Raw genomic sequence first — 25,567 nt, 5'->3', positions numbered from 1 at the left:
AGCAGCCGCGGGCCGCCCTCCAGTCCGAGCGGGGGGCGCGGCGGCGACGGCTGGGCAGCGGCTTTGGGCTCCGCGGGGACCGCGCCGCCGCCTCCGTGAGTTATTCCCACGTCCCCCGGGGCTCGCTGCCGCCCCCGCCGGCGCCGAGAGTCCGGCCCGGGCCCAACTCCCTCACGGGCCCCCCGGCGGCAGCGGCGGCGGCAGCGGCGGAGCCCACCGCCCGGGCCCCGATGAGTAACTCCCGGAATAACCGGGTGATGGTGGAAGGGGTTGGCGCTCGGGTAGTGCGCGGCCCGGACTGGAAGTGGGGGAAGCAGGACGGCGGCGAGGGCCATGTGGGCACCGTCCGGAGCTTCGAGAGCCCCGAGGAGGTGGTGGTAGTGTGGGACAACGGCACCGCTGCCAACTACCGCTGCTCCGGGGCTTACGACCTCCGCATCCTGGACAGCGCGCCCACCGGTAAGCCGCGGCCACCTGGCCCGGGCCTGCGCGCGCGGGGGGAAGGGTCGAGCTGCGGTGGACGTCGGTGGCGCGGGGAGAGGTCTGCGGTGGGACACCTGGTGGGCAGCGCCCGGCTGGAGTGAGCGGAAAGGGAAAGCGCAAAGGGAATTCTAGGTTCAGAACGGGTGAACAAAAACTTACAGAAAAGACCCCCTACCCCCAAGGGATATGATGGCAGCACCATCACCGGGATGTTTTCAAGCCTGGAAAACACAAAGCACCGGGAAGAGAACAGACACAGCTCCCCCAACCCGACTCCTCCTCTTGGGAAGGAGTCTGGAGAGGCCTATCTAATAAGCCATTGAAATTAATCAGCCACCAAGTGATAACTGTCTGAAGGGAGGCTTGCCTTGCCATATGGTGCTCAGTTGACCGTTTACAATTGCCGAGGGGCCGTTCATACCTCGGATTTGTGGAGATGCCTTTTTTCTTACCGCCTGTGACACAGAATGACTTGGAGTTCGGTAGCCAAATGTTACTTGGGACTCTGTGCAATGATTTTTCATCCATATTGTTCTATTTTGTATCTTTATATCAATAGAGGGAAAAACAGCCTGAGCTCTTGAACTATTTGTTTGTGTTAAATACTTTTTCCAAGTGGCAGATCGGCATAGGGGACACCTGATTTTATTTTTTGTTACACTAACATCCGTCTCAGTAAGGTGATGTCAGAATCTTACCCATTCACCTAGCAGTGAGTCAGGATCCTTGATTAGCGAATCTTGATTAGTGACTTTTAGGGGTCTGTTATTGACGCTAGAGTTTCTAAATGATTAAACCAAAGGCTTGCTTTCACAAAATAAATTTCAAATTCATTTTCATATAGATTCATCTTTGGTATTATTTATCCTTGATTCTGTAGAAAATAGTTCACATTTAAAATTGGGTACTTTTCAGTATTCCTAAATGAGCTGCTTCTAAGACATTGATTGAGTTTGGCAAGGCCTTACAAATCTTGGAATGGGCTCATAGTTATTATTAGTAGCAATAAAGAACTTAACACAAGCCAACTCAATTTTTGAACAGCTAATTCAACAACTTGTATTCCTTAGCCAGCTTTTTAAAAACAATTATTAAAAAAAAATTTTTTTTTAAAGCGACAGTTGTCTCGCTTTATTTCTTGGGCTGGTCTTGAACTCCTGACCTCAAGCAGCCCTCCCATCTTAGCCACCCAAAATGCTGGCATTACAGGAGTCAGTCACAAGGTCAGGCTTTAGATAGCTTTCTGAATATTAAAAAGAGTGTATGTACATGACCAGAAGAAAATGAAAAGATTCAACAGCCCAAAAAGGGGCAGCCATTGTTATCAGTTTTTTGTGTAGTCTTACAGAATACTCTATTGCATGGCAAGCATGTGTGTGACTATACTATAAATCTAATCCCCTTTTAAGTACAAATGATAACTATATTCACTCCTCTGCATTTTTGTTTCTTTCACTAAATTATATTGGTGATTGTTCCATTGTTTCATGGCTGCATAGTATTCCAGTGATTGGATACGGTGATTTATCTAACTAGGAGTTTATCGATGGGCGTTTTATTATTTCATGTTTTCTTTACAATGATGCAGTGAATAGGTCCTTGCACATATATCCTTATGCATATGTGCTGAGTATTTCTGAAGAAGTGGAATTGCTGCATCAAAACATTGCACATATTTAACATTTTGGTAGATATTGACTAATTGCTTTTTGAAGACGTTTTATGAGTTGACACTGCCAGCAACAGTGTTTGAGGCCTAATTTCTGCCTACTCTTTTTTTTTTTTTTTTGAGACAGGGTTTTGTTTTGTCACCTGCAGCCTTGAAGTTTTGTTGTCATGCTAGCTCAAACTAAAGTCTGACCACAACCCGTATTTGGAGGAATTCTTGGTATCAGTAATTGTAGCTTTATGAGGAAATTTAAATATCTAGGGTAAAGTGTAACAGATTCTTTACTACGGTGATTTTTGAAGGGATAGTAATGTTATCTATATGTTTGTAGTATGGGGTATATCTATCATATTAATAGTTTTATTATCTTACTATAAAAGTAGATTTTTTCAGAAGTAACTTTTAGAATCTTTGTTTAATAAGATCATTTTATATATTGTTATATGTAGTGGTTTATCTTGTTCATCTAATCTTTTAATAAACCTTTTAAGAGCAGGATGGACACAGGACAGCCAATCTTCATATGAAATACTTGTTGAAATATATTTTAATTTCTATGGTTTAAATTCTTCAGGTTTTTTTTTTTAAAAAGAATTGAACAAAATTGTAAGCTCCTGGCTCTTGTTTTGCCCCAGTACTATACTACTACTTTCAGTGTTTTTTTTTCTTCAAAAGATTTAATAATCAGTGTTCATTGACATTTTGTTACATTCTATAAGATTTACTCAATATTTATTAAGTACTTGATATTTGTTTGCATAAAATTAACATTTTAAAAATTAACTTTTGTTTTTGAAACAATTGTAGTCTTCCAGAAAAATTACAAAACTAGTAAGAGTTCCCTTTTGCCCTTTACCCACCTTCTGCAGCTGTTAATATCTTAGCAAGTACAATGATCAAAACCAGAAAATTAACACTAATACGGTAATACCATATTAACTAATCTATACACCTTATTCAAATTTCGTTTATTCAAATTATATGTAGTGGTTATTATTAGTGTCCTACTAATACTCTTTTTCTGATCCAAGATCACACGTTGCATTTAGTGGTCTCTTCCAATCTGGGCGAGTTCTTCAGTCTTTAGTCAGTGTCAAGGTAATGAAAAACAATCTTGTTATCTCTCAAATTGGGTATTTCTGCTGCTTTTTCATGATTAAATTCAGATTATGTATTTTCGGCAAGACTATCGTAGAAATGATGTTTTACCCTTGTTAGTGCATGATACCAGGAGGTAAATAGTATCCATGTGTCTCATTAATGACAGTGTTAACTCAGCTAAGTCACCAGAAATTTTACCAACTGTTGCTTTTGTACCAGCAATGTGATGCCAATATGAAAAAGATAACTTGTACCTTACGTATTATTGTGAAAATACTTTTGACCTCATGAAGCCCTTCAAAGGGTCTTGAGGATTTCCCTAGTGGTTGAAGAACAACACTCTGAAAGTCACTGTCCTGGAGAGAATCTCTGTTTGAGCACATGGAGGCTTGTATAAGAATGTTCACAGCAGTTACTATGGTTTTGAGATAAATAAAATAAAATTTAAAAAAGAATGTTCACAGCAGTGTTGCATGTAAAAACAGAAAATTGGAAACAACTTAAATGTACATTAACAGGAGAATGGATAAATTGTATGAATTTATATAGTACAGTACTGTATATAAAGAGAATGTTAAGCAAATAAAGTAAGTTGCAAAAGAAAACCTATGGTATGTTAAAGTGCGGAACAAAACTATTTTAGGGTAGGGTTTTGCAACCTTGGCACTATTGACATTTTAAATTGGATAGGATAATTTTTTGTTATAGGAATGTCCTGTGCATTGTAGGCAGGCATCCCTGGCCTCTACCCATTAGATGCAGTAGCACCCCACCTCCTTGTGGCAACCCACAATATCTCCAGACGTTGCCAGATGTCCCCTGGTGGGGGCAAAATTGCTCCCAATTGAGACTCATTGGTTTGGGGATATGTACATGTGTGGTAAAAGTGTGCCACATAAAGTTAATGATAAACACTAAATTCAAGGGAGTGGATTGGACCTCCTTATGGTGAAGGGAGTGGAGAGCACAATTGGTAGAAGTACACCAGGGGCTTTTAAGTATTTTGGTAATGTTCTGGGATTAAACCTACCCCGTGGTGAGTGCATAGGTATTATACACACACACACACACACACACACACACACACACACACAATTTTATTTTTTTTGAGACAGTCTCCCTCTGTGGTCCAGGCTGGAATGTAGTTGTGTGACCTCAGCTCACTGCAACCTCCGTCCCCCAGATTCAAGCGATTCTCCTATCTCATCCTCCTAAGTAGCTGGAATTACAGGCATGCACCACCACACCTGACTTTTGTATTTTTAGTAGAGACGGGGTTTCACCATGTTGGCCAGGCTGGTCTCGAACACCTGACCTCAAGTGATCCATAGCTTCAGCCTCCCAAGGTGCTGGGATTATAGGTGTGAGCCACCGCACTCAGCCCGTTCTATATTTTTGTGTGTGACATATTTTTATGCTTAATTAAAAAAAAACATATTTATCAGAGGGAGAACTGAGGTTGCCTTTGATTATTCATCCTTTGTTCCCTAGTTCCACCTACATTATATGAGTAGAAAATTTATTGCAGTATTATTGAGAATTAAGAAATGGGTAACCTTCAGCATAAGATTCCTTGCAACTTTTCTGGGAGTTAAGGATTCTGGAGTGGTTGGATCATTGTGAATCTTTCTGATATGATTTTTTTCACTACATTTTGAAGATTTTGTCTGGGAGTTGTATGCGGGTCTGTAATATTTTGGCATATCAGCTTTATTTTTTCCTTCAGGACACACATGATATGTTTGAATTTATGGTCTAGGATAGTTAAACTTTGCAGAGAGGAGCATTTAGTATCTGTTTGAGTGATATAACTTCTAGTTTCCAGATTCATTTGGCTCATTTGTAGTGAGCAAGAAGATTTTGGAACTATATGGGATGTTATTTAATTAGTTTGGATTTAATTTTGTAAAGTCTGTAGTCAAGTAGGTGTAGTTGACATTTTATCATCTAGGCACTGATTTTATAGGAGTTGGGGAGAAATGTGTTTTTATTTATGCTTGTTTTGTGTTCACTTGACTACACTGTTGTAGTGTTACCAGAGGTAATAGAGAAAATGAATGTAGCTTTCCTGTTAAGGTTCTATCATTCTTGGTATAGATAATACAAAGTTAAAGGTATAGAAAATCAGCTTTATTCAAAACCAGCTTCGGGTCATTGTTCATTCAAACTGTTTTGGGGGTAGTTCTTTGTCCTTTTCTTTGACCACTAGCAAAGAATGCCTCTCCGGTCATATGTGGAAAAACTTATCAGATGTTTTGTATTCAATTGAAGGTTTAAAAGGGCTGACCCTGGATTAAAAAAATGAAATGAATTAATAATCCTCAGCTTTTCCTTTTCTGAGTCCGCTATTCTGATCTGTTTCTAGAACTACAGTAGAAAAGGGTATTTGTCAGGACACAAAGCCGTAGGAAAAAACAGGACTTGAGGGAACAATGTTTGGGCAGCAGGATGCCACACCTGGAAAGGATGAAATATCACAAAATGTTTTTTACTAATGACATCTGCAAGGAAAACTTTATTTCCTCATATATCCTACCTATTTTAAAGACTTCTGTAAAATGTCTTTCTTATTTCCTCCACTAAAACAATGTTGTAAATTATGAAAGTCTATCTAGTTCTTAACAGTCCCTGTAGATTGCAGCTTAGTTGAGCTGAGGACTTCAAGTAATCAACTAGTAGACCCCTGTGTCAGTACTTCTCAAGCTTAAAGCGCACAGATCACCTGGGGACCTTTTAAAATGCAGATTCTAATTCAGTAAGTCTGGGATTCTGCGAGAATATTTCTAATAAGCTCATAGGTGATGCAGATACTGCTGGCTCAAGGACACACTTTGAACAGCAGAGTACTGAGTGACTGTTTGTCTACTTGAGATTCCCTGCGTTTCTGTTTTCTCCTTTTCCTTTCAACAGATTTCAAGCCTTGATTTTTTGTTGGTAATACATGTTTTTAAAACTAGATTGGCATTATTAGTTGGGGAGAAGAGAATTGTGTGCAACTGAAAGGAGCATGTAACACCTTTCTAATATATGTACTTTTTGTAAGTGTAATGCTATCTTAAGGTATATTTTCGATCCTATACTTTCCAGCCTGTCCCTCTGATTAGATTAGATGTTTCTTTTTAAATGTGTTCTCAGGTAGCCATCCACCAGGGTCTCTCCTCCACCCTCTTTAATTGCTAGCTAGTGTGATCTCATCACACGTGTGCTTTCATCTGTTATAGCAGGGTATGCTGTGTTGTAATTGTCTTTTGCACTAGATTATTAGTTTAAGGGAAAGGGTCTGTGTTATTCTTGTATCTCCATTTTCCAGCAGAGCCATGTCTCTGGATGAGTATTTTCTGAATCAAACACACTTTTCAAAGAGCTTTTAACTCATTGGACCCGAGATTAGATAGATATTATCCTAAAACAAGATAAAAGGAAACTGAGGTTCAGAGAGATTAAGAAATTTGTTCAGTCACAAAGCTGGTGAGTGGCAGATAGTAGGGATGAATACCAGTTCATTGCTTTTCCTCTGTATCATTCTCTTTTTCTTTTATAGTATAGTCATTCAGAAACGTGACCACCTGTAATACTTTGCTTGTTGGAAAATTGATAATGAAATGTAAACCAATTTAGAAATGAAACTTTGTGATATATCCTGTTGTAAATTGTTTAGTGCTCTTTTCAAAATCATTCTTTTTTAATTTTTATTTTCTTCCCCTCTCCCTCCCCCTTCTCCCTCCCGACCCCTCTCTCTCACTCTCTCCCCCTCTCTTCCCCCTCCCCCTCTCCTCCTTTCCCTCTCTCCCTCTTTCTCTCTCTCCCCCTTCTCCCTTTCTCTTCTTTCTTTCTGGAGTTTCACTCTTGTCCCCCAGGCTGGAGTGCAGTGGCACAGTCTCAGCTCACTGCAGCCTCCGCCTCCTGGGCTCAAGCCATCTTCCCACCTCATTCCCACCTCAGCCTTTGAGTAGCTGGAACTAGAGGTGCGCACCACCATGCACAGATAATTTGTGTATTTTTTTGTAGAGACAGGGTCCTGCCATGTTGCCCTGGTTGGTCTTGAACTTGTGAGGTCAAGTGATCCACCTGCCTTGGCCTTCCAAAGTGCTGGGATTACAGTTGTGAGCCATCGTGTCTGGCCTTTTTTTTTTTTTTTAAAAAAAAAAAAAAAAAAAAAAAGTTTCACTCTGTTGCCCAGGCTGGAGTGCAGTGGTGTGATTGTAGCTCATTGCAACCTCGAGTTCCTGGGCTCAGGTGATCCTCCCACCTCAGCCTCCCGAGTAACTAGGACTATAGGTGCACTCCACCGAGCCTGGCTAATTTTTTTTATTTTTTATTTTTCTTAGAGTTGGGGTCCTGCTGTATCACCCAGGCTGGTCTCAAACTCCTGGCCTCAGGTGATCCTTCAACCTCAGCATCCCAGATTGCCTGGATTACAGGCATGAGCCACTGAGCCCTGCTAGTTTCTTTCTAGTGTGTTCTTTTTGCACAGCTAAGGTTTTATGGTATACATAGTTTTGTTTCATTCCTTTTTTCTGCTTGACATATGTGTTTTCTGTTTTCCTTATAAGTAATCTAATATGTACTTCCTATATGGTAAAACAAGGTGACAGTTATTTTTATGTGTTAAACTTAACTACTTATAGAGAAATATATATGTATTCCCATATAGGTATGCCATACGTACTGTTCTTCAGTTTTCTTTTTAAATATATATTGTCTTGGACATCTTGCAGTGTTAGCACATAAGAATCTGTCTCATTCTTTTTATTAGGTACATGGTATTTAACAGTTAAAAAATATTTTACTTAACTATTTTGATAGACATTTATAGTGTTTCCTTTTTGTCATTTTAAACAACACTGTAACAAGTATATTTGTGTATATATACCTTTGTTTACTAATTTTTAGCTTTTAAATTGATTTGTTATAGCAATTTCTGTTATAAATGACATGGTTAAATATTATCCTCACTGACTTTGAGAACCTTTGTCTTTTAATAGAGGAATTTAACTTGTTCATATGTATTGTGGCAACTGATACATTTTTTCTGATGACTGCTACCTGACTTTTTTTTTTCTTTTGAGACAAAGTTTTCCTCTTATTGCCCAGGCTGGAGTACAATGGCGCGATCTTGGCTCACTGCAAACTCTGCCTCCCGTGTTCAAGTGATTCTCCTGCCCCAGCCTCCCGAGTAGCTGGGATTACAGGCATGCCCCACCACTCCCAGCTAATTTTTTATATTTTTAGTAGAGACGGGGTTTCTGCATGTTGGTCAGGCTGGTCTCGAACTTCCGACCTTAGGTGATCTGCCTGCCTCGGCCTTCCAAATTGCTGGGATTACAGGCATGAGCCATCGCAGCTGGCTGCTACCTTACTTTTTAACTTTCCAGTTTTCTTGTATTTTTTTTTTTTAACCAGTGAGTTAGAAATTTTATCACCTTTTTTTTTCTGCTCTGCTAATTATTACCTTTTAATATGTAAAAAACAGATAAAAAAATTAGTTTTTTTTTGAAAACTAGTCAGTCTCTTAATTACTCCTGCCCATACTTCTTTCTTTCTTTATTTTTTTGAGATGGAGTTTCACTCTGTTACCCAGGCTGGAGTGCAATGGCATGATCTCAGCTCACTGCAACCTTCACCTCCTGGGTGCAAGTGATTCTCCTACTGGGTGCAAGCAATTCTTCTACCTCAGCCTCCCAAGTAGCTGGGATTACAGGCGGGTGCCACCATGTCTGGCTAATTTTTGTATTTTTTTTTTTTTTTTTGAGACGGAGTCTCGCTCTGTTGTCCAGGCTGGAGTACCAGTGGCAAGATCTCTGCTCACTGCAAACTCCGTCTCCCAGGTTCACGCCATTCTCCTGCCTCAGCCCCTCGAGTAGCTGGGGCTACAGGCACATGCCACCGTGCATGGCTAATTTTTTGTATTTTTAGTAGAGACGGGGTTTCACTGTGTTAGCCAGGATGGTCTCGATCTCCTGACCTTGTGATCCGCCGGCCTGCCAAAGTGCTGGGATTACAGGTGTGAGCCACCGCACCCAGCCTAATTTTTGTATTTTTAGTGGAGATGGGGTTTCACTATGTTGGCCAGGCCGGTCTGGAACTCCTGACTTCAGGTGATCCACCCGCCTCACCCTCCCAAAGTGCTGCGATTACAGATGTGAGCCACTGTGCCGGGCCATCTCCTGCCCCATACCTCTTACCTTTTTCATTGTGTTGGTTTTATGTAAATTTTCAGGAAAATTAGTCCCAAATTTTTGTTTGCATTGTTCTCTCTCCCCCACCATACTCCTGTAAATACTTGCTTCTTTTTATGTTGTAAGATTTGCTCAGCTGGGCACAGTGGCTCTCGCCTGTAGTCCTAGCACTTTGGGAGGCTGAGGCGGGCAGGTTGCTTGAGCCAAGGAGTTTGAGACCAGCCTGGGCAACATGGCAAAACCCCGTCTCTACAAAACAATATAAAAATTAGCCCACCATGGTGGTGTGTGCCTGTAGTCCGAGCTATTTGGTGGTGAGGCTGAGGCAGGAGAATCAGTTGATCCTGGGAGGCAGAGGTTGCAGTGAGCTGAGATCATGCTACTGCACTTCAGCCTGGGTGACAGAATGAGACCCAGTCTCAAACAGAGGAGGGAAAAAAAAAAAAGATTTGCTCATAAAATTGCATTAAACGTCACAGTTATTATTATTATTTTATTTATTTATTTATTTTGAGACATAGTCTGTCGCCCAGGGTGGGGTGCAGTGGTGCGATTTCGGCTCACTGCAACCTCTGACTCCTGGGTTCTAGTGATTCTCCTGCCTCAGCCCCGCAAGTAACTGGGACTACAGGCATGCACCACCATACCCAGCAAAGTTTTGTATTTTTAGTAGAGATGGGGTTTCACCATGTTGGCTAGGCTGGTCTCTCAAGCTCCTGACCTCAAGTGATCCATCCATCTCTGCCTCCCAAAGTGCTGGGATTACAGGCGTGAGCTACCACACCGGCTCACAGTTATGTTACTAGTAATTAATTGGATTTAAAATTGTAGTTCTCTCTTATTACTCCTTCTTATACTATATCTCATGTCATTCCCTTCTCATTTTCTTGGGGGAAAAATCCTTTTCCCTTCCTTTCTTTCTTCCCTTTTTTCCCTTTTCTTTCTTTATAGGAGTTTGAGTCCTTGCAGGCCTGAAAATTGCTTTATTTTGCTACACTGTCTCTCTCACCCCCAAAACTGACTGATAATTTGGTTGAATACACAATTCTATTCAAAATCTTTTTCTGTCAGAACTGCCTCCCTGTTCTAGCATTTAATGTTGGATATGAGAAGTCCTATGCTAGTCCATGCTGTGGTTATTTGATTAACTTAATGTTATACCATTGTTGGACATTAATAGGTTTTTGGGAGTGTGTGTGTGTCTACACAATATGTCACAGGTAGTTTATTACATATAATTATATTTAGCTTCTTGTAAGAAAACGTATTAGTCCCATGAAAGTTTTTGTTGTTAAAGCAAGTAATTGAGCTTCATATAAGGCTGTCAGATCCTCCAGTTTGAGCTGGTCAAACTTCACTGTTATAGTAGTACTGGGGTCCTTTATCTTTTATTCTTTATTCCAAACACATGTCCTCAAGAGTCCCAGCTCTGCTCTTGAGGACAAGCTCTGCTCTTGGCAGAAGATGTGACATTGTCATATCTACTCAACTATCATATCATTGTTAGTATTCAAATTACTGAAATGTTAGGTTTTTTGTAAAGTTTTTTTTATTTAATGAGAAAAATTGACCTATTAATATTTATGTTTGTATGTGGTCATGGATAATTACATTACCTGGTAAGGCAGAAAATTTTCAGGTAGCAGTTAGAATTGGGCCAACCAGCTGTCTTTTTCCTTTAGGAAATAAATGGATTAGATAAATTTAAATATAAATATTTCTCTGGCTTTGAAAAAGCTAATAACTATAATTATTCACACAACGAACTCATAGGTAACCTGGGAAGTACAAATGAAACAAAAGATATCTTTTCACTTCAGTTAGATTGACAAAAATTAAAAGTCAAATTATAGTATGTATTAATGAAGAATATAGGGAAACAACTCTCCAGGCCTTGTGGTAGAGTAAATCCGTACAACCACTTTGAGAAGCAAGTTGGCAACATCTTGTAAATTAAAAAACAAACAAACAAACAAAAAACAACAAAAAACACATGTTCTGCAGCTGAAAACATCTTCCAGGTGTATATTCATGAGATTCTCAGGCACATATTTATAAAGATGTGTATGAAGAAATTCATTGCAATATTGTTTATTAAAAATAACAATTGGGGAATTATTAAAAGTTTATATACAGACTAATGAAAACACAAATAAGTAAAATATTAGCAGTTAAAGTGGAAGAATTGGATGTATGTTTGCCAAATATATGTTGAGTGAAAAAGCAAGTTTCAAAGGACTAACATAGATACTGTGCTTTTTCTTTTTTTTTCTGCCCCCTCCCTACCCCAATATTGTGCTTTTAATGTAAATTTTTTAAAGGCTAAAATATTATTTATGGGAAAATATATGTAGAAAAAGGATGAATAGACTGAAAGGATTAAACCTTCAGAATGATATTTTGGTATTTTGTTTCTCAAAATATTCTTTATTTTTTTTTATTTATTTTTGAGATGGAGTTTTGCTCTTGTTGCCCAGTCTGTAGTGCAGTGGCACGATCTCGGCTCACTGCAGCCTTTGCTTCACAGGTTAAAGCGATTCTCCTGCCTCAGCCTCCTAAGTAGCTGGGATTGCAGGTGCCCGACACCACACCCGGCTTATTTTGTATTTTTAGTAGAGACGGGGTTTCACCATGTTGGCCAGGCTGGTCTTGAACTCCTGACCACAAGTGATGCACCCATCTTGACCTCCCAAAGTGTTGCAATTACAGGCATGAGCCATCATGCCCAGGCTCAAAATCTTCTTTTTTTTTTAAATGAGATGAGACCAATTTGATTTTATTTTTGAAAATTTCAATGTAACAGTAAGTCAAGTCTAAGTTTTGTTTGTTTCAATTCTTGGTTTTACTGGATGCTGTAGCTAAAACATAGACCTCACAGTGACAGATCATAGAGCCTAATAAAAGAAGTACATTTCTTTTTCTTTCTTTCTTTCTTTTTTTTTTTTTGAGATAGAGTTTCATTCTTGTTGCCCAGGCTGGAGCGCAGTGGCGCGATCTTGGCCCACTGCAACCTCTGCCTCCCAGGTTCAAGTGATTCTCCTGCCTTGGTCTCCCAAGTAGCTGGGATTATAGGTGCCTGCCACCACGCCCAGTTAATTTTTCGTGCTTTTATTAGAGATGGGGTTCCACCATGTTGACCAGACTGGTGTGGAACTCCTGACCTCAGGTGATCCACCCGCCTCAGCCTCCCAAAGTGCTGGGATTACAGGTGTGAGCCACGGCGCCCGGCCAAAAAGTGCATTTCTGATGGATGTATGCTGGTTATTAACCTCACCTCCTAACCCCCATCTCTGCCCTGTGAGGCTGGACTGGTTCTGCACACTGTATTTCTCCTTTGCCAGTTGGATATTTCTCCTTTGCCAGTAGGAGGCACTAGAGGGAGACTGGAAGGCTAGATTGGGAATCTGACTTGCTCTTTCCTGTTTGGTGTCGTTCTACCCAGCAGGCTAGGATGGGATGTTGATTTCCGTATCAGTATTTGATTCTAGTTTACATATAGTAGTCCCCCTTTATCCATGGTCTTGCTTTCCTCATTTTCAGTTATCTGAGGTCAACCATGGTCTGAAAATATAAAATCAGAAATTCCAGAAATAAACAATTCATACGTTTTAAATTGCACAGTATTCTGAATAGTGTGATGAACTTTCCTGCCTGGGACCAAATCTGTCACCGTGTCCAGCTTCCCTACACTGCCTATGCTGCCCACCTATTTAGTCACTTAGTAGCTGCCTGTTATCAGATCAACTGTCATGGTATTGTGGGGCTCGTGTTCACGTAACCCTTATTTGACTTTATAATGGCCCCAAAGCTAAGGAGTAGTGATGTTGGCAATTCAGACAGGTCAAAGAGAAGCCATCAAGTGCATCCTTTAAGTAAAAAGGTGAAAGTTCTCAGGGAAATAGAAAAAATCCTGTGCTGAGGATTCTGAGATCTACAGTAATGAACTGTCTATCCATGAAATTGTGAAGAAAGAAAAAAATTTCATGTTAGTTTTGCTGTCACATCTTAAACTACAAAAATTAGGGCCACAGCGCATAAGCGCTTAGTTAAGATGGAAACAGCCTAAATTTGTGCTTGGAAGACGTGAACAGAAATGTGTTCCATTTGGCAGCAGTTGGGGTCAGTGTTATCTGCACTTTAAGGCATCCATTGGGGAGTGTTGGAAAGTATTCCCTTTGGATAAGGAGGGTCTACTGTATTTCCGACAACAGCAAAACTGGACTCTGTACCCTCCTCCAGGACACCTGTATCAACCAGTCATAGCAGCTTTTTAAAGGTCTGTATTCTAGTTCCTTGGGGCCTCATTAAGTCCTTTCTTTTCCCGTTGTTTCCCCACTTCTAGGGGTGGTGTATTATATGGTTTCTATTTCCTGATTGGATCCTAATACAATGTGTTTACTAAATCTTGATTCTTATTTTTCTATCTCATTTACCAGTTAAGTAAAAATTTCCATTGAAATTTAGCTGTTAATTGCCCATCTTTTCTGATGCTAATCATTTCTTGCAGACTAAATTGGAAGGCATTCACTTTTATATTTTGAACAAATGAATTAAACATCCATTGAATTTAAAATTAAGTAAATATTACCGTCTTTTAAGGATGCAGATGAGTTTGTTGGTACTACACATCATTTTAGCATTAAGAACTATGTAATGATGGAAACAGCTCCAACATCCGCAATCAGTTTCACATTGTTCATGTTAGTTTCTTTGGGAAAGCATCTGACATTTATTGCCAGATATCACCTTTCCTTGGAAGGGACAGATTCAATAGGTGTAATTAGAAAAAAAAAATTTCTAAGAGGTACACCACCAATAATTATTTTTCATCACAGAATGAGTGTACAGTTTTGCAACACTATTATTTTGTAAAAGAAAAATATGAAACTCATTCTTAATTTTGACTCTTCTAAGCACTCTGTTTCAAGGTAATCAGTGACATTTTATTTTGTATCATTAGGGTATACGCCACAAAAATGCCGAAGTAGGTACACAAAAGCTGCAGCATGTGCTAATGTGTCAGAAGCACACAACACAGAGGAGCTTTGTTAACTCCCTCATGTTCTCAAACTCCCACTCACCCTCAGTATATACCTTTTGTGTTCCAGGTGTTTCATGTGGGTTTTTTTCAGGGACCCACTAGGATGTTAATGTCAATAGACTGATTTACAATGAGTGAAACTTAATTTTATTCTTCTGTTTTTAGGAAAAAAAGTAAATATAAAAGTTGACATTTTAAGGGAAGTTCACAACACCTTTTTGAGAATGCTTGGCACTGAGTTTATGAACTTTTGGATTTTAGCATTATATGGTGTGTTTGCCATGTAACACATAACATGCACTTTGAGATCTACAGCTACAGCCTATAAATAAAGAAATACATTAATACTTCTGCAGCAAAGCACAGGAATAATTCTAAGGGGATAAATAAAGACTATATTCTGTATGTAGCCTTTTGTTTGTTCAGATGAGTTTACCATTAAATGAGTTTGCTGCTAACTTACTAAAAAAACTGTTCTGGAGTTTGGAGTTTTTTTTGGATTTTGGCATTATAGATAAGGGATTGTGGACAGATAAAGGATTTTCTCTTGCATTTCAAAGGTCATCTTCTATATCTCCTGGGTCATGTAACTCACTTTTGGAAACCATTGCTTTAAGTTATCAAACAGGAGCTTGTGCATTTTAAGTACCTGTAGGAAAGTGGCTCTTTAAGAACATTCCTCCTCATGCTTTTAAACCCATTTCTTTACTCACATACATTCATACGGCTGCACACCATTTAGCTTGTCTTATCATGTCTGGGAATATAGTTAGAGCAGTTTAACCATTTCCTCAGATGGAACTAGGAACACAACATGTTTTATCTTTTAAGCCTGCAGATTAGCGCTATGTAAACAGGTTCTTGTGAACTAGTCTGGTACCTAAGTTACCTTTAAACTTTTGTTTCTGAGGGAAAATGGGTTCTGAATTCTAAACAACTGGCTTTTTTTTTTTTTTTTTTTTTTTTTTTTTTGAGACAGAGTCTCGCTCTGTCGCCCAGGCTGGAGTGGAGTGCAGCGGCGTGATCTTGGCTCACTGCAAGCTCCGCCTCCTGGGTTCTTGCCATTCTCCTGCCTCAGCCTCCTGAGTAGCTGGGATTACAGGCACACACCACCATGCCCAGCTAATTTTTGTATTTTTAGTAGAGACGGGATTTCACCGTGTTGGTCAGGCTGGTCGCGAGCTCCTGATACCTCATGATCCGCCTGCTTCAGCTTCCCAAAGTGCTGGGATTACAGGCATGAGCCACCGCACCCGGCCAGCAACTGACTTTTATAAAATGGACTTGTGGAACATGACTAAGATAAGGTAGCATTTAAATTAGTGGAGGAGATAATGTCATAAGAAATGGAAAACAGCAGATAGTCCAGACATTCATTTTTGGCTTTGGAATACTTACTTATTTATATATTTATTACTTTTTAAAAGCAAATTTACTTTCATGAATATTTGCTTGGGTTAGAATTCATTTATATTCTCAGAGCACACTTATGATAAGAGTATTTGGTTTCCCCCAGGAGTGGATTTATTGTCTTGATGATAATTTTGTTCCTAAACCAACAAGAAATGGAGCAGAGACTTTGTAATATCAAAATAAATTATTGTTTGATTTGTGGCAGTTTTGCAGGGCTAGTGATAATAAATCCAGAGAGCTTTGAATCGTAATATTTTACATCATGGTGCCTTACTGTCCCTTACCCCCCAGTTTCTTTGCAGGGGATAGTAGAAAATGCAGTAGCTTAGGAGCCGGGAAATTAAGGATTTTATCAAGTGAGCCTATTAACTAGTGGAATGAATTAACATTTACTGAACTCCAGTCATGTGTCAGGCATTGTATACTTTATCTCATTGTTGTTTGTTAGGCTTCATTTTATTGATGATAAAATAGGCCATGAGAAATAAACTAATTTGCCCAAGACTCCACGAGTAGTAAGTTGATGGTGGAGATTCCAGTCTTGGTCTGTCAGTCATTTTTCCCCCCCCATTTCGAGCCTTCATTCGTCACCTGTAAAATGAAATCACAGTAGTTCAAGGTACACAGGTGTTGTGCTTCTAAAATCAGATAATGAGTTTTTACCAGTTAGTGCAGTTATTTTAAAAGGTATAAAAATCTTTTTTTTTTTGAGATGAAATCTTGCTCTGTCACCCAGGCTGGAGTGCAGTGGCACAATCCTGGCTCACTACAACCTTTGCCTTCTGGATTCAAGTGATCCACCTGTCTCAGCCTCTCGAGTAGGTGGGATCACAGGTGTACGCCACCGTGGCTGGCAAGTTTTGTATTTTTCGTATAGATGGGGTTTTGCCATGTTGGCTAGGCTGGTCAAGTAGCTGGGACTACAGGCGTGTGCCACCACACTTGGCTAATTTTTGTATTGTTAGTAGAGATAGGGTTTCACTATGTTGGCCAGGTTGGTCTTGAACGTTTGACCTTGTGATCCACCTGCCTTGGCCTCCCAAAGTGTTGGGATTACAGGCATGAGCCACCACACCTGGCTGACTTGTACATTTTTTTTGATGTTAGGTGAAATCTTTGAATTTGGGCAAAGTTTAGGGTATAGCTAGGCACCATACTAGTCTAGAAGGAATGTTTCTTTTTAAGAAAAGTTTTAAAATTTATTGCATAATATTTAGCATATACAAGTGAATAAACAAGTAATATAACCAATAACTAGAATCCATCTAGAAAGAAAGCATTACTAACACATTTGAACACCTTGTGTAGTATTTCTCACTTGCATTCCTTCCCCTCTTCTCCTAAGGTAACCAACTGTCACAAATTAGTTTTTATCATTCCCATGAGTTTCTTTATGTTACACATTTTTCTATATCTGTAAATAATATGTATTTACATTCAACACTTTGTATTCTTTCTCTCTCTCTATATATATTATATATATATACACTATATATATATTATATATATACACACTATATATATGTGTGTGTGTATATATATATATTTTTTTGAGATGGAGTCTGGCTGTGTTGCCCCGGCTGGAGCGCAGTGGCGTGATCTCGGCTCACTACAGCCTCCTCCTCCTGGGTTCAAGCGATTCTCCTGCCTCAGCCTCCCGAGTAGCTGGGACTACAGGTGCGCACCACTGGGCCCGGCTAATTTTTGTATTTTTAGTAGAGATGGGGTTTCACCATGTTGGCCAGGTTGGTCTCGAACTCCTGACCTCTTGATCCGCCTGTCTTGGCCTCCCAAAGTGCTGGGATTACAAGTGTGAGCCACCGTGTCTGGCCTTTGTATTCTATATTTTTAAAAATTCAGCATTATGGTGAAGGGTATGTCCATGTTGAATTGTGTGGCTGTTGAACATTCATTTTTGATATTCCATTGTATCCCTAATATATATATCCATTCTGTTGTTAATGAACAGTTATGTTGTTTACTTTTTACTTTTGCTGTTTTATGAAGTGATAATTTAGAGATTTTTGTTCTGTTGTTGAAGCACTTCATATGTATTTAACTGCTTGTAGTGAAAACTCTGCTTTTCTCTTTCAGCCATCATTTCTACCCAGAAATTTAACATTTTACTTAAATCAGTGCTTTGTGAGTTTGAGCTATTTTCATTAGGTCTGTTAAGAATGTAGTTATTGATCTTAAGCAACATGTTTTACTATATTCATAAAATTTTCCAACAAAAATACTTCAGTTATACAAATTCTCTAAATTATTAAACTCAGGCAAGATACCATTAAAACTTAGAGCAGATGGTCATTTGAGTATTAGTAGAATGAGTCAAAAGCTATCAGGTGGTTCATTTAACGGTGGCAGATGTCTTCATAAAGCTTAGCAAAGGAGAAAAGGACATTAACTCCTTAGGGGTAATATGGTATTCTGTAGAAAGGAAAAAAAAAGGAAAAAAAAAAGGTTCAGTTAAGGAGTTAAATTTTATGAAATAAAAATTTTTAAGGAAAAACTCTTGCCAGGGCTAATGGTTTTAGATGAAAATGAATTGGGTGGATGTAGTGAGGGAAACAAAAAAGCTACCATGGTACAGTAAGAGATTAGTAAAATGTTGGTCTTGTTTATTTAATGCCCTTTCTTCTGTTTTATGTTTTCTTTAAATATCAACTTTTGTTTCAAAGTCAATTAATTGTATTCTCATTAAAAATTCTGTAGTGCTCATTTTGATAGAGGAATGGGTTGCTTTGTTTACATTTTTCAATTCTTAGTGTTAGTCTGTTTCACAGCTGTTCAGTAGCTTTGTTGGCATTTGAACTGTGGGAACCAAGAAAGCAATTGGATGTGCTTTTGTGTGCATTAATGGTTTTCCTGAGGTATTCTTTAAAACCATGAATTTTTTTAACCGGTTGTCATTGTGTGTTTAAATGGTTCCTTTTAAAGAAAGCCTGTACATAGATTATGAGCTCATGACTGTTATCATTGTATGTTGTGGCAAATGAACTTAGAAATGAAAAATATGTAAATGAGGCAGTGGTTGCAAACTGGACAGTTTTTTTCTGTTGTTGTTGAGTTGGGTAGTTGGGGATACATTTTCCCTACGTCTTTCATCAACCAAGTCACATTTGAAGAGCTGCACAGTTAATTCAGGATAAATTCAGGATAAACCGCTTAAGTGTGTAGTGAGTACTGATTTGTTTAGTGCATTTTACTTTTTTGTGATGATGGAACTAAATCAGATTTATTTTAGACCTTGTTCAGAAACTTAGCCATTTTGTGGACATTTACTATGATTGGTATTTGATATTAATTGTGATATTTTTCGTCAGCTTTCCTGTGCTAAAACAGATACGGTTATTAGAATCTAACTTCAGGCGTGTGGCAGTGAGGTTGCTTTAAATCAATATGTAATCAATTCCATATAATGTCCATTTTGGAAAAATAATTCTATAATTATTTCTATATTATTGCTTCTAACACAAATATCAAAAGTTTACAAAATTAGGTACAGAACTATTCTAGGTCACACAAAGTTTTCTTTTTCTTTTTTTTTTTTTTAAAGGTAAATTGTGAAACCCATAAACAGAAAAAGATTTTGAAGAACTGTCATAGTTGTCTGGTGCAGGGCTATTAAACTGAATATTAAATTTTCATAGAACTGCCATTTTTAAAGAGAAATGCCAACTATAACAATCCATTTAATTAGTTTTTTTAAATTCACATTTTAATACTGAAATACAGGCATACCCCTGTTTTATATAGGCATTATACACAGTTCTATTCCTGGAAAACCAAGTTATATTTAAAATGGAGGAGAGGCATGCCAGGTGGTATTTTTCAAAGATGGCCGCACCAATCTACATCCCATCTCACGTGCTCTTCTTAGGAAACAATGATATTCCACCTCAAGAGGCTGCTTCCCTCCCTCAGTGGACCTGGGTAGACATTTGTAACTGCCTCAATTAATAGAGTAAAGAGGAAGTAACACTGTGAATTCTGAGGTTTGGTCACAAAAGGCAAGGCAGATGTCGCTTGTCTGTCTGTGTCTGTCTGTCTGTCACTCTCTCTCCCCTCAGGATTCACAACCTGCCTGCACCGGGAGCTCTGAGCCAGTTCTGAGAAAACCATAAAAGTGCTAGGTTAAGAGTTGAATAGTATATTTTACCATTTTAAGGAAAGTCTTTCTAAGCATGAAGCCTCAGAAGTCACACACACGCCGACGAGAGCACACATAGAAAATGTGTACCCAGAAAACAATCTGGAAACCCCCACCAAACTGCTAACAGTGGGTGGGAGTGCACGATGACGGGGGACTTTCACATTTTGTTCTCTATGCTTTTGGGTTGTTTAAAGTTTTATGGTAAGTGTGTTATTAATTTTAGAATTTAAAAAAGAAAATAAACAAGAAATACCAATTTTTTCCTCTCAAATTGGCACAGATTAAAAATACTACTTCAGTGCATGCTAAAGATGTGTCAAGAAAGCCAGTCAGATACTGCTGAAAGGGAAATATAAATGGATACAATCTCTATAGAAGGCACTTACAGAGTGTTTCAAATGTGGTCAGACTTTGACCCTGCCTTCAATGTTTAAAAAAGGCACATTCAAAGATACTTGTTTGTGGCAGATAAAGACAAAAAGTTAACATAACCAGTGTTGAAAATATGGGACTATTATATGTAAATTATGTTAATCCATAGAGGGAAATTCTATACAGTTATTAAACCATGTTGTAGAAGAATTATTACTGACATGGTAAAATATCATTTTATAAAGTAGTTTGCAAGAAACTACAATGTGACATTTTTGCATCTAAATTGTATGTTACATGTAATATAAAAACTAGAAAGATAATTCCCTGGATGTGCTGATGGGATTAGCCTTTGTGGTTTTCCAGGTTTTCTACGCTGAGTGTATATTAATTCTAGGAAGCAGCTGGGTGAGCAGGAGCATTTAACATGAAGTATAAGCATCAGAGATGTCGTGTATATCACTTTAAACTAAAAACAAACAAAAACATGAAGGAACCTAAGCAAATCTTTACACAAACCAACTTTCAAATTACTTTAGTTACTTTAGTAATACGGTATATAATTGCTATTTAGAAGTTTTTATTTTTTTTAATCTTTTAATTCACAGATGAATAATTAAATGTTCCCCATATACAGTCTCTGAAAAATTTAAACTTTTATTAAGCTCTTTGATTTCTGTATAAGTATTGCAAAATTTGTCTGGGATAGTTGATGATTCTGATTATATTAAATAGATGACTAGTGCATTTACTAAATCTATATTAAGATGAAGTTAAGTGCAGTATACTTCTTTATATGTATATTTTGCTTTAAAGTTTTTCAAAGTGTGTTTACCTATCACTTTAATTTTTTTTCTTTTTTTAAATGAAGTTTCTGTTTCTAGGAATGTCTAACAATTTAGCCTCACAATGTCTCTTTCCTTGTGAAAGGAAGTGTTTTCTTAGTTTATAGATGAGAATATTGGCCCCAGAGTATTTAAGTTGATTTTGAATATTAAGTGGATAGTAAGTTATACAAGTAAATTCTTAAATCACATACGCTTGTTTTTACCATTTGAGATAGCAATTTAAATACCGTATTGTATACAGGTTAGAAATCATGTCTGATCTTGTTAATTTCTAGCCTGACTCTATAATTTATCTCCAGGTCTCTGGCTGTATTGCATGTTTCTGCTAAGCAAAGTCGTTCCTGGTTCATTGAACATACTCTGTTTTTCTGTGATTTCTTCCTTTCTTTGAAAGTTCCACTCATCCATCATTTCTGTGGAACTTTTCCTGATTCTTTTTCCTATTTAGTTTCTCAGGCGAATTTCTATCAATGGAGACCTGGGCTTGTATTTTTTGATTAGATATTCTTATTTTTTGTTGGTGACTCCATTCTAGTTTTTAAGCAGAGCAGTTCTAGATTTCAGTTTACTGTACTGTTTAATTGCTAAATATCTCTAATACTTCACCTGTTTTCTCTTGAACGATCTCGTTTAGACTTTCTCATTTATATCCTCTATATCTTTTGTCTCCTGACCCATAGCTACCAAGCCCTAAATATCTCTGGAACCCATTTCTCTCAATTTCTACTGTCATCACCTTAATTTAAGCTACCATTATCTTAGCTGGGCTGCTACTAACTTCTTTTAACCTGACTCCCTTTCTCTAGCCGTTTTTACTTTTTTCATATCTTTTTTGTCCACACTACAGCAGGCGTGATTTGTAATTTTTTAATTTTTTTTGAGTTAGAGTCTTTCTTAGTTGCCCAGACTGGAGTGCAGTGGCGTGAACATGGCTCTAAGAGTGATACTTGAAAGCAGCAGAGGGCATGCCTGCAGTAGGAATAAAGAAATAGTTCTGAATGAATCAGTAGACACTCATGTCCACTGTCTTCTGTCCCTACAGTCAGGCATTTATGTGGCAGGAGACTGCAGAAGGATTGCACATAAAACATATTTGGTGTTGGGGTATCAGGCTTTTTGTAGTCCATTAGTATCCCAATTCTTTCAGGTGTTCGTTCCTTCCTCCTTCCTTCCCTGCTTCCCTCCTTCCTGCCTTCCCTCCCTCTTCCTTCCTAATCCTTGCCCCTCCCCTCCCTTTCCCTCAAAACAGGCATACACTCAAGTTTGGCCCTTTGTTTAGAATCTGGTTATTTGAATATAGAAAATGAATAACATAGGGTTTTTTTTTTCCTTATCAGGAAGTAGCAATAGTGTATTATGTTAGTAATATGACTACTTTTGTACTCTAGTTTTTACATATGTAGCATGTTATTTGATTTTTAGAACATGTTGTCTCACCTTTAAAGAATATATTACATTCTCCAAAGGGGACGAGGCTGTGAGAATGAAAGGGCTCCTTTCTTCTATTTAATTATGGAAATGTTCTAAATGGATACAAAGAGAAAGATAATGTAATGAACTCCCATGTACCCATTACCCAGCTTCAACATGGCTAATCTTGTTTTACCTGAATCCCACTTTACTTTCTCTCTGCCTCCCTGCAATTATTTTGAAAAACAAAAACAGAAACACAAAAAAAACACAACACACACATTATTTTATACGTAAATACTTCTGATAAAACGACCTTTTCAAGGGCGTAAAAGTAAATACAGAGTCAGAACTTGAATCCAGGAGAATGTCACTTTTGCACAGATAATACAGCCCTTGTTTGTTCAGCATTGAGCTTGACCATTCAGGATGTGTTTATAAAGTAGTGACACTGATGTTGACAAGCCACATATTGTTGAAAAAAAAAAAATCCTAGTTTTTATTTATTGAACAAGTGATACTAATATAACAATAGAATAGTAAAGGAGTTTTACCCCCAATTATTTCACCTGAAAATGAAGGTTGTTTTCATTACCTATATTGGTACCTTTTATAGTTCTAATGTCTGTCTCATTCATCCATGTGATTAATTTTAGTGGAGGTCATTTTACCAAGTGTTTATTTTTTCTAGAGCTTATTATTTCTTGTTCCCTAAGGGGATAAAGCCCCACTATAGTGTATTGTTTCCTTTAAAATAGGGAAACTTGTTTCCTAGTCATTTTCTAAATTTTCTTGACTATGGGAAAAACTTGTCAATATCTAAGGGTAGTAAATGCTTAAGTTCATTGATAGTTTGTTTCCATGATATCGTAAGGGCAAAATGGTCTTTTCTTTTGGAGTAATTGTTTACCTAGAAAATAGTTGAAAATTCTTTCAAAGATTTCTGAGGTTTTGTAGTCTGAAACATCTCCTTAGTGATAAAGGATTCTTTCTTTCTGTGTGTCGAACATAAGTTCTAGTTTGTGGATGAGAATGAGGAAAGAGTTACTGAGATGTGTTCTTACTAATGAAAAAGGAAGCAAAGGGAAAATATAACTTGCATTGATTAAAATAGTGGAGATCTATTATCTTGAAGCTATATGTGTTAAATTTGAAGTGTTATATCCCAGTTGATTAGAGTATCTTGTAAATGTTCTGATCTTATTTTTTTCCCCCAAGGAATAATATTCAGATAAATAAAATTTGAGGTTAATCAGAGCATGTGTCCTTGTTTTAATAGGCATCAAGCATGATGGAACCATGTGTGATACCTGCCGCCAACAACCGATCATTGGCATTCGATGGAAATGTGCCGAGTGTACAAATTATGATTTGTGCACAGTGTGTTATCATGGAGACAAACATCATTTAAGACATCGCTTTTACCGAATTACTACACCAGGAAGTGAGAGGTAGGGAGAACCCTTTTTTTCTTCAACCGAGGGTTTTTGTTTGTATTCAAGTTATGTACTTCTGGGCCTTAAAAATAGGATTAGCAAATAGCTTCTGACAGTTGGTTTAGTAACAGGAGGTACCAAATAGTAGGATATATGTGGACCAATCTGCCTTATAACAAGTGAAGAGCTCTGTGAAGATGGAGCTGTCTGTACTTTTCCAAGGTAATCTGGACTATTATTTCTCTGGCTTAGAGGGTTAGCACTACTGTACATTTGGAAATACAAGGGCATCCAAAGAGATAGCAATTATTTTCTTCTCACTATGCCTTCTATTCTGTTAATTGATATCAGATGAATGGTAGGGCCCATTGATTGAGTCAATAGGCATTTATTAGGACTACACGGGATCTACTATGTTTATGGACACTAGAAGATAAATAAGACACCTAGTAGTCTTAAGGAGTTTACAAATGAAAGGAAATAGTGAATCAGTGATTGTCATGTGATGTTTTAGACTGTGTTAGAGATATGTATTAAGTGTCTCAGGAGCAATGAGAGAGGAGTATCATTGTTAACGGGCGCAGAGTTTTAGGCGATGGGATCTTCTCATGTAGATACAGATAATGCAAAGGAGCAGGAATCCAGACAGTCATAGGGAGGCAGCTAGGAGTAGGAGTAGATAAATAGATTTTGGAGTCAGACTCTCTTGGTGTAGATCATAATCGTGCCACTTATTAACTGAGTAATTTTGAACAAGTTGGTTATTTTTGTCTTTTGTTTGCAATTAAAATTAAGGAATAATAAAGACATTGCAAAAATGAATAGGACTGGGCGTGGTGGCTCATGCCTTTAATTCCAGCACTTTGGGAGGCCTGAGGTGGGAGGATTACTTGAGGCCAGGCATTCAAGACCACCCTGGACAGCATAGTAAGACCTCATCTCTATTAAATAAGTGAAAAGAGTAGAACAGTGAAATAAAGTTAGAAAAACAAAGCAAAAATCTCCAAACCTTTCTGATTATGTGAATGAGAAGGATGTAGAACAATAGGGATACATGGTCTTGGAGAACCAAGCTGGCCCAGATACTTGACTGTAGAATCTTTATCAAGGTTCATAATCTTCTGTAAGTATGTAGTACTGTGAGAACAGGTTAGCATAGGTAAAATCCAGACCACAGATGTATTTTACTGATATATACGTTTATTAATCCATTTTCATACTGCTGTGAAGAAATACCTGAGACTGGGTAATTTATAAAGGAAAGAGGTTTAATTGACTCACAGTTCAGCATGGCTGGGGAGGCCTCAGGAAACTTTTAATCATGGTAGAAGTGGAAACAGACATGTCCTTCTTCATATGGCGGCAGCAAGGAGAAGTGCTGAGCAAAAGAGGGGGAAAGCCCCTTATTAAAACCATCAGATCCCGTGAGAACTCACTATCAAGAGAACAGCATGTAGGT

At 38.2% G+C, this 25,567-nt stretch overlaps 1 protein-coding gene across 3 annotated transcripts in view; it reads left to right on the top strand.

Annotated features, from left to right (window-relative positions):
- Positions 1–201: 201 nt before the first annotated feature.
- Positions 202–25,567, top strand: part of MIB1 (MIB E3 ubiquitin protein ligase 1) — a 133,589-nt gene continuing 108,223 nt past the window's right edge. For 2 of the 3 annotated variants that reach the window (XM_050767618.1, XM_050767617.1), the window contains exons 1-2: positions 202–459; positions 23,952–24,123. In XM_050767618.1, coding sequence (XP_050623575.1) covers positions 231–459; positions 23,952–24,123 — 401 coding nt within the window. In that variant the 5' untranslated portion in view covers positions 202–230. Of the gene's footprint in view, positions 460–23,951; positions 24,124–25,338; positions 25,562–25,567 lie in introns of those variants that run through there. The other variant, XM_050767620.1, reaches the window with a different exon arrangement.

Source organism: Macaca thibetana, chromosome 18, assembly GCF_024542745.1.
Source record: "Macaca thibetana thibetana isolate TM-01 chromosome 18, ASM2454274v1, whole genome shotgun sequence".
Taxonomy (NCBI): domain Eukaryota; kingdom Metazoa; phylum Chordata; class Mammalia; order Primates; family Cercopithecidae; genus Macaca; species Macaca thibetana.
Note: the sequence above shows the minus strand (reverse complement) of the source record. Positions and strands in the feature narration are given on the sequence as shown.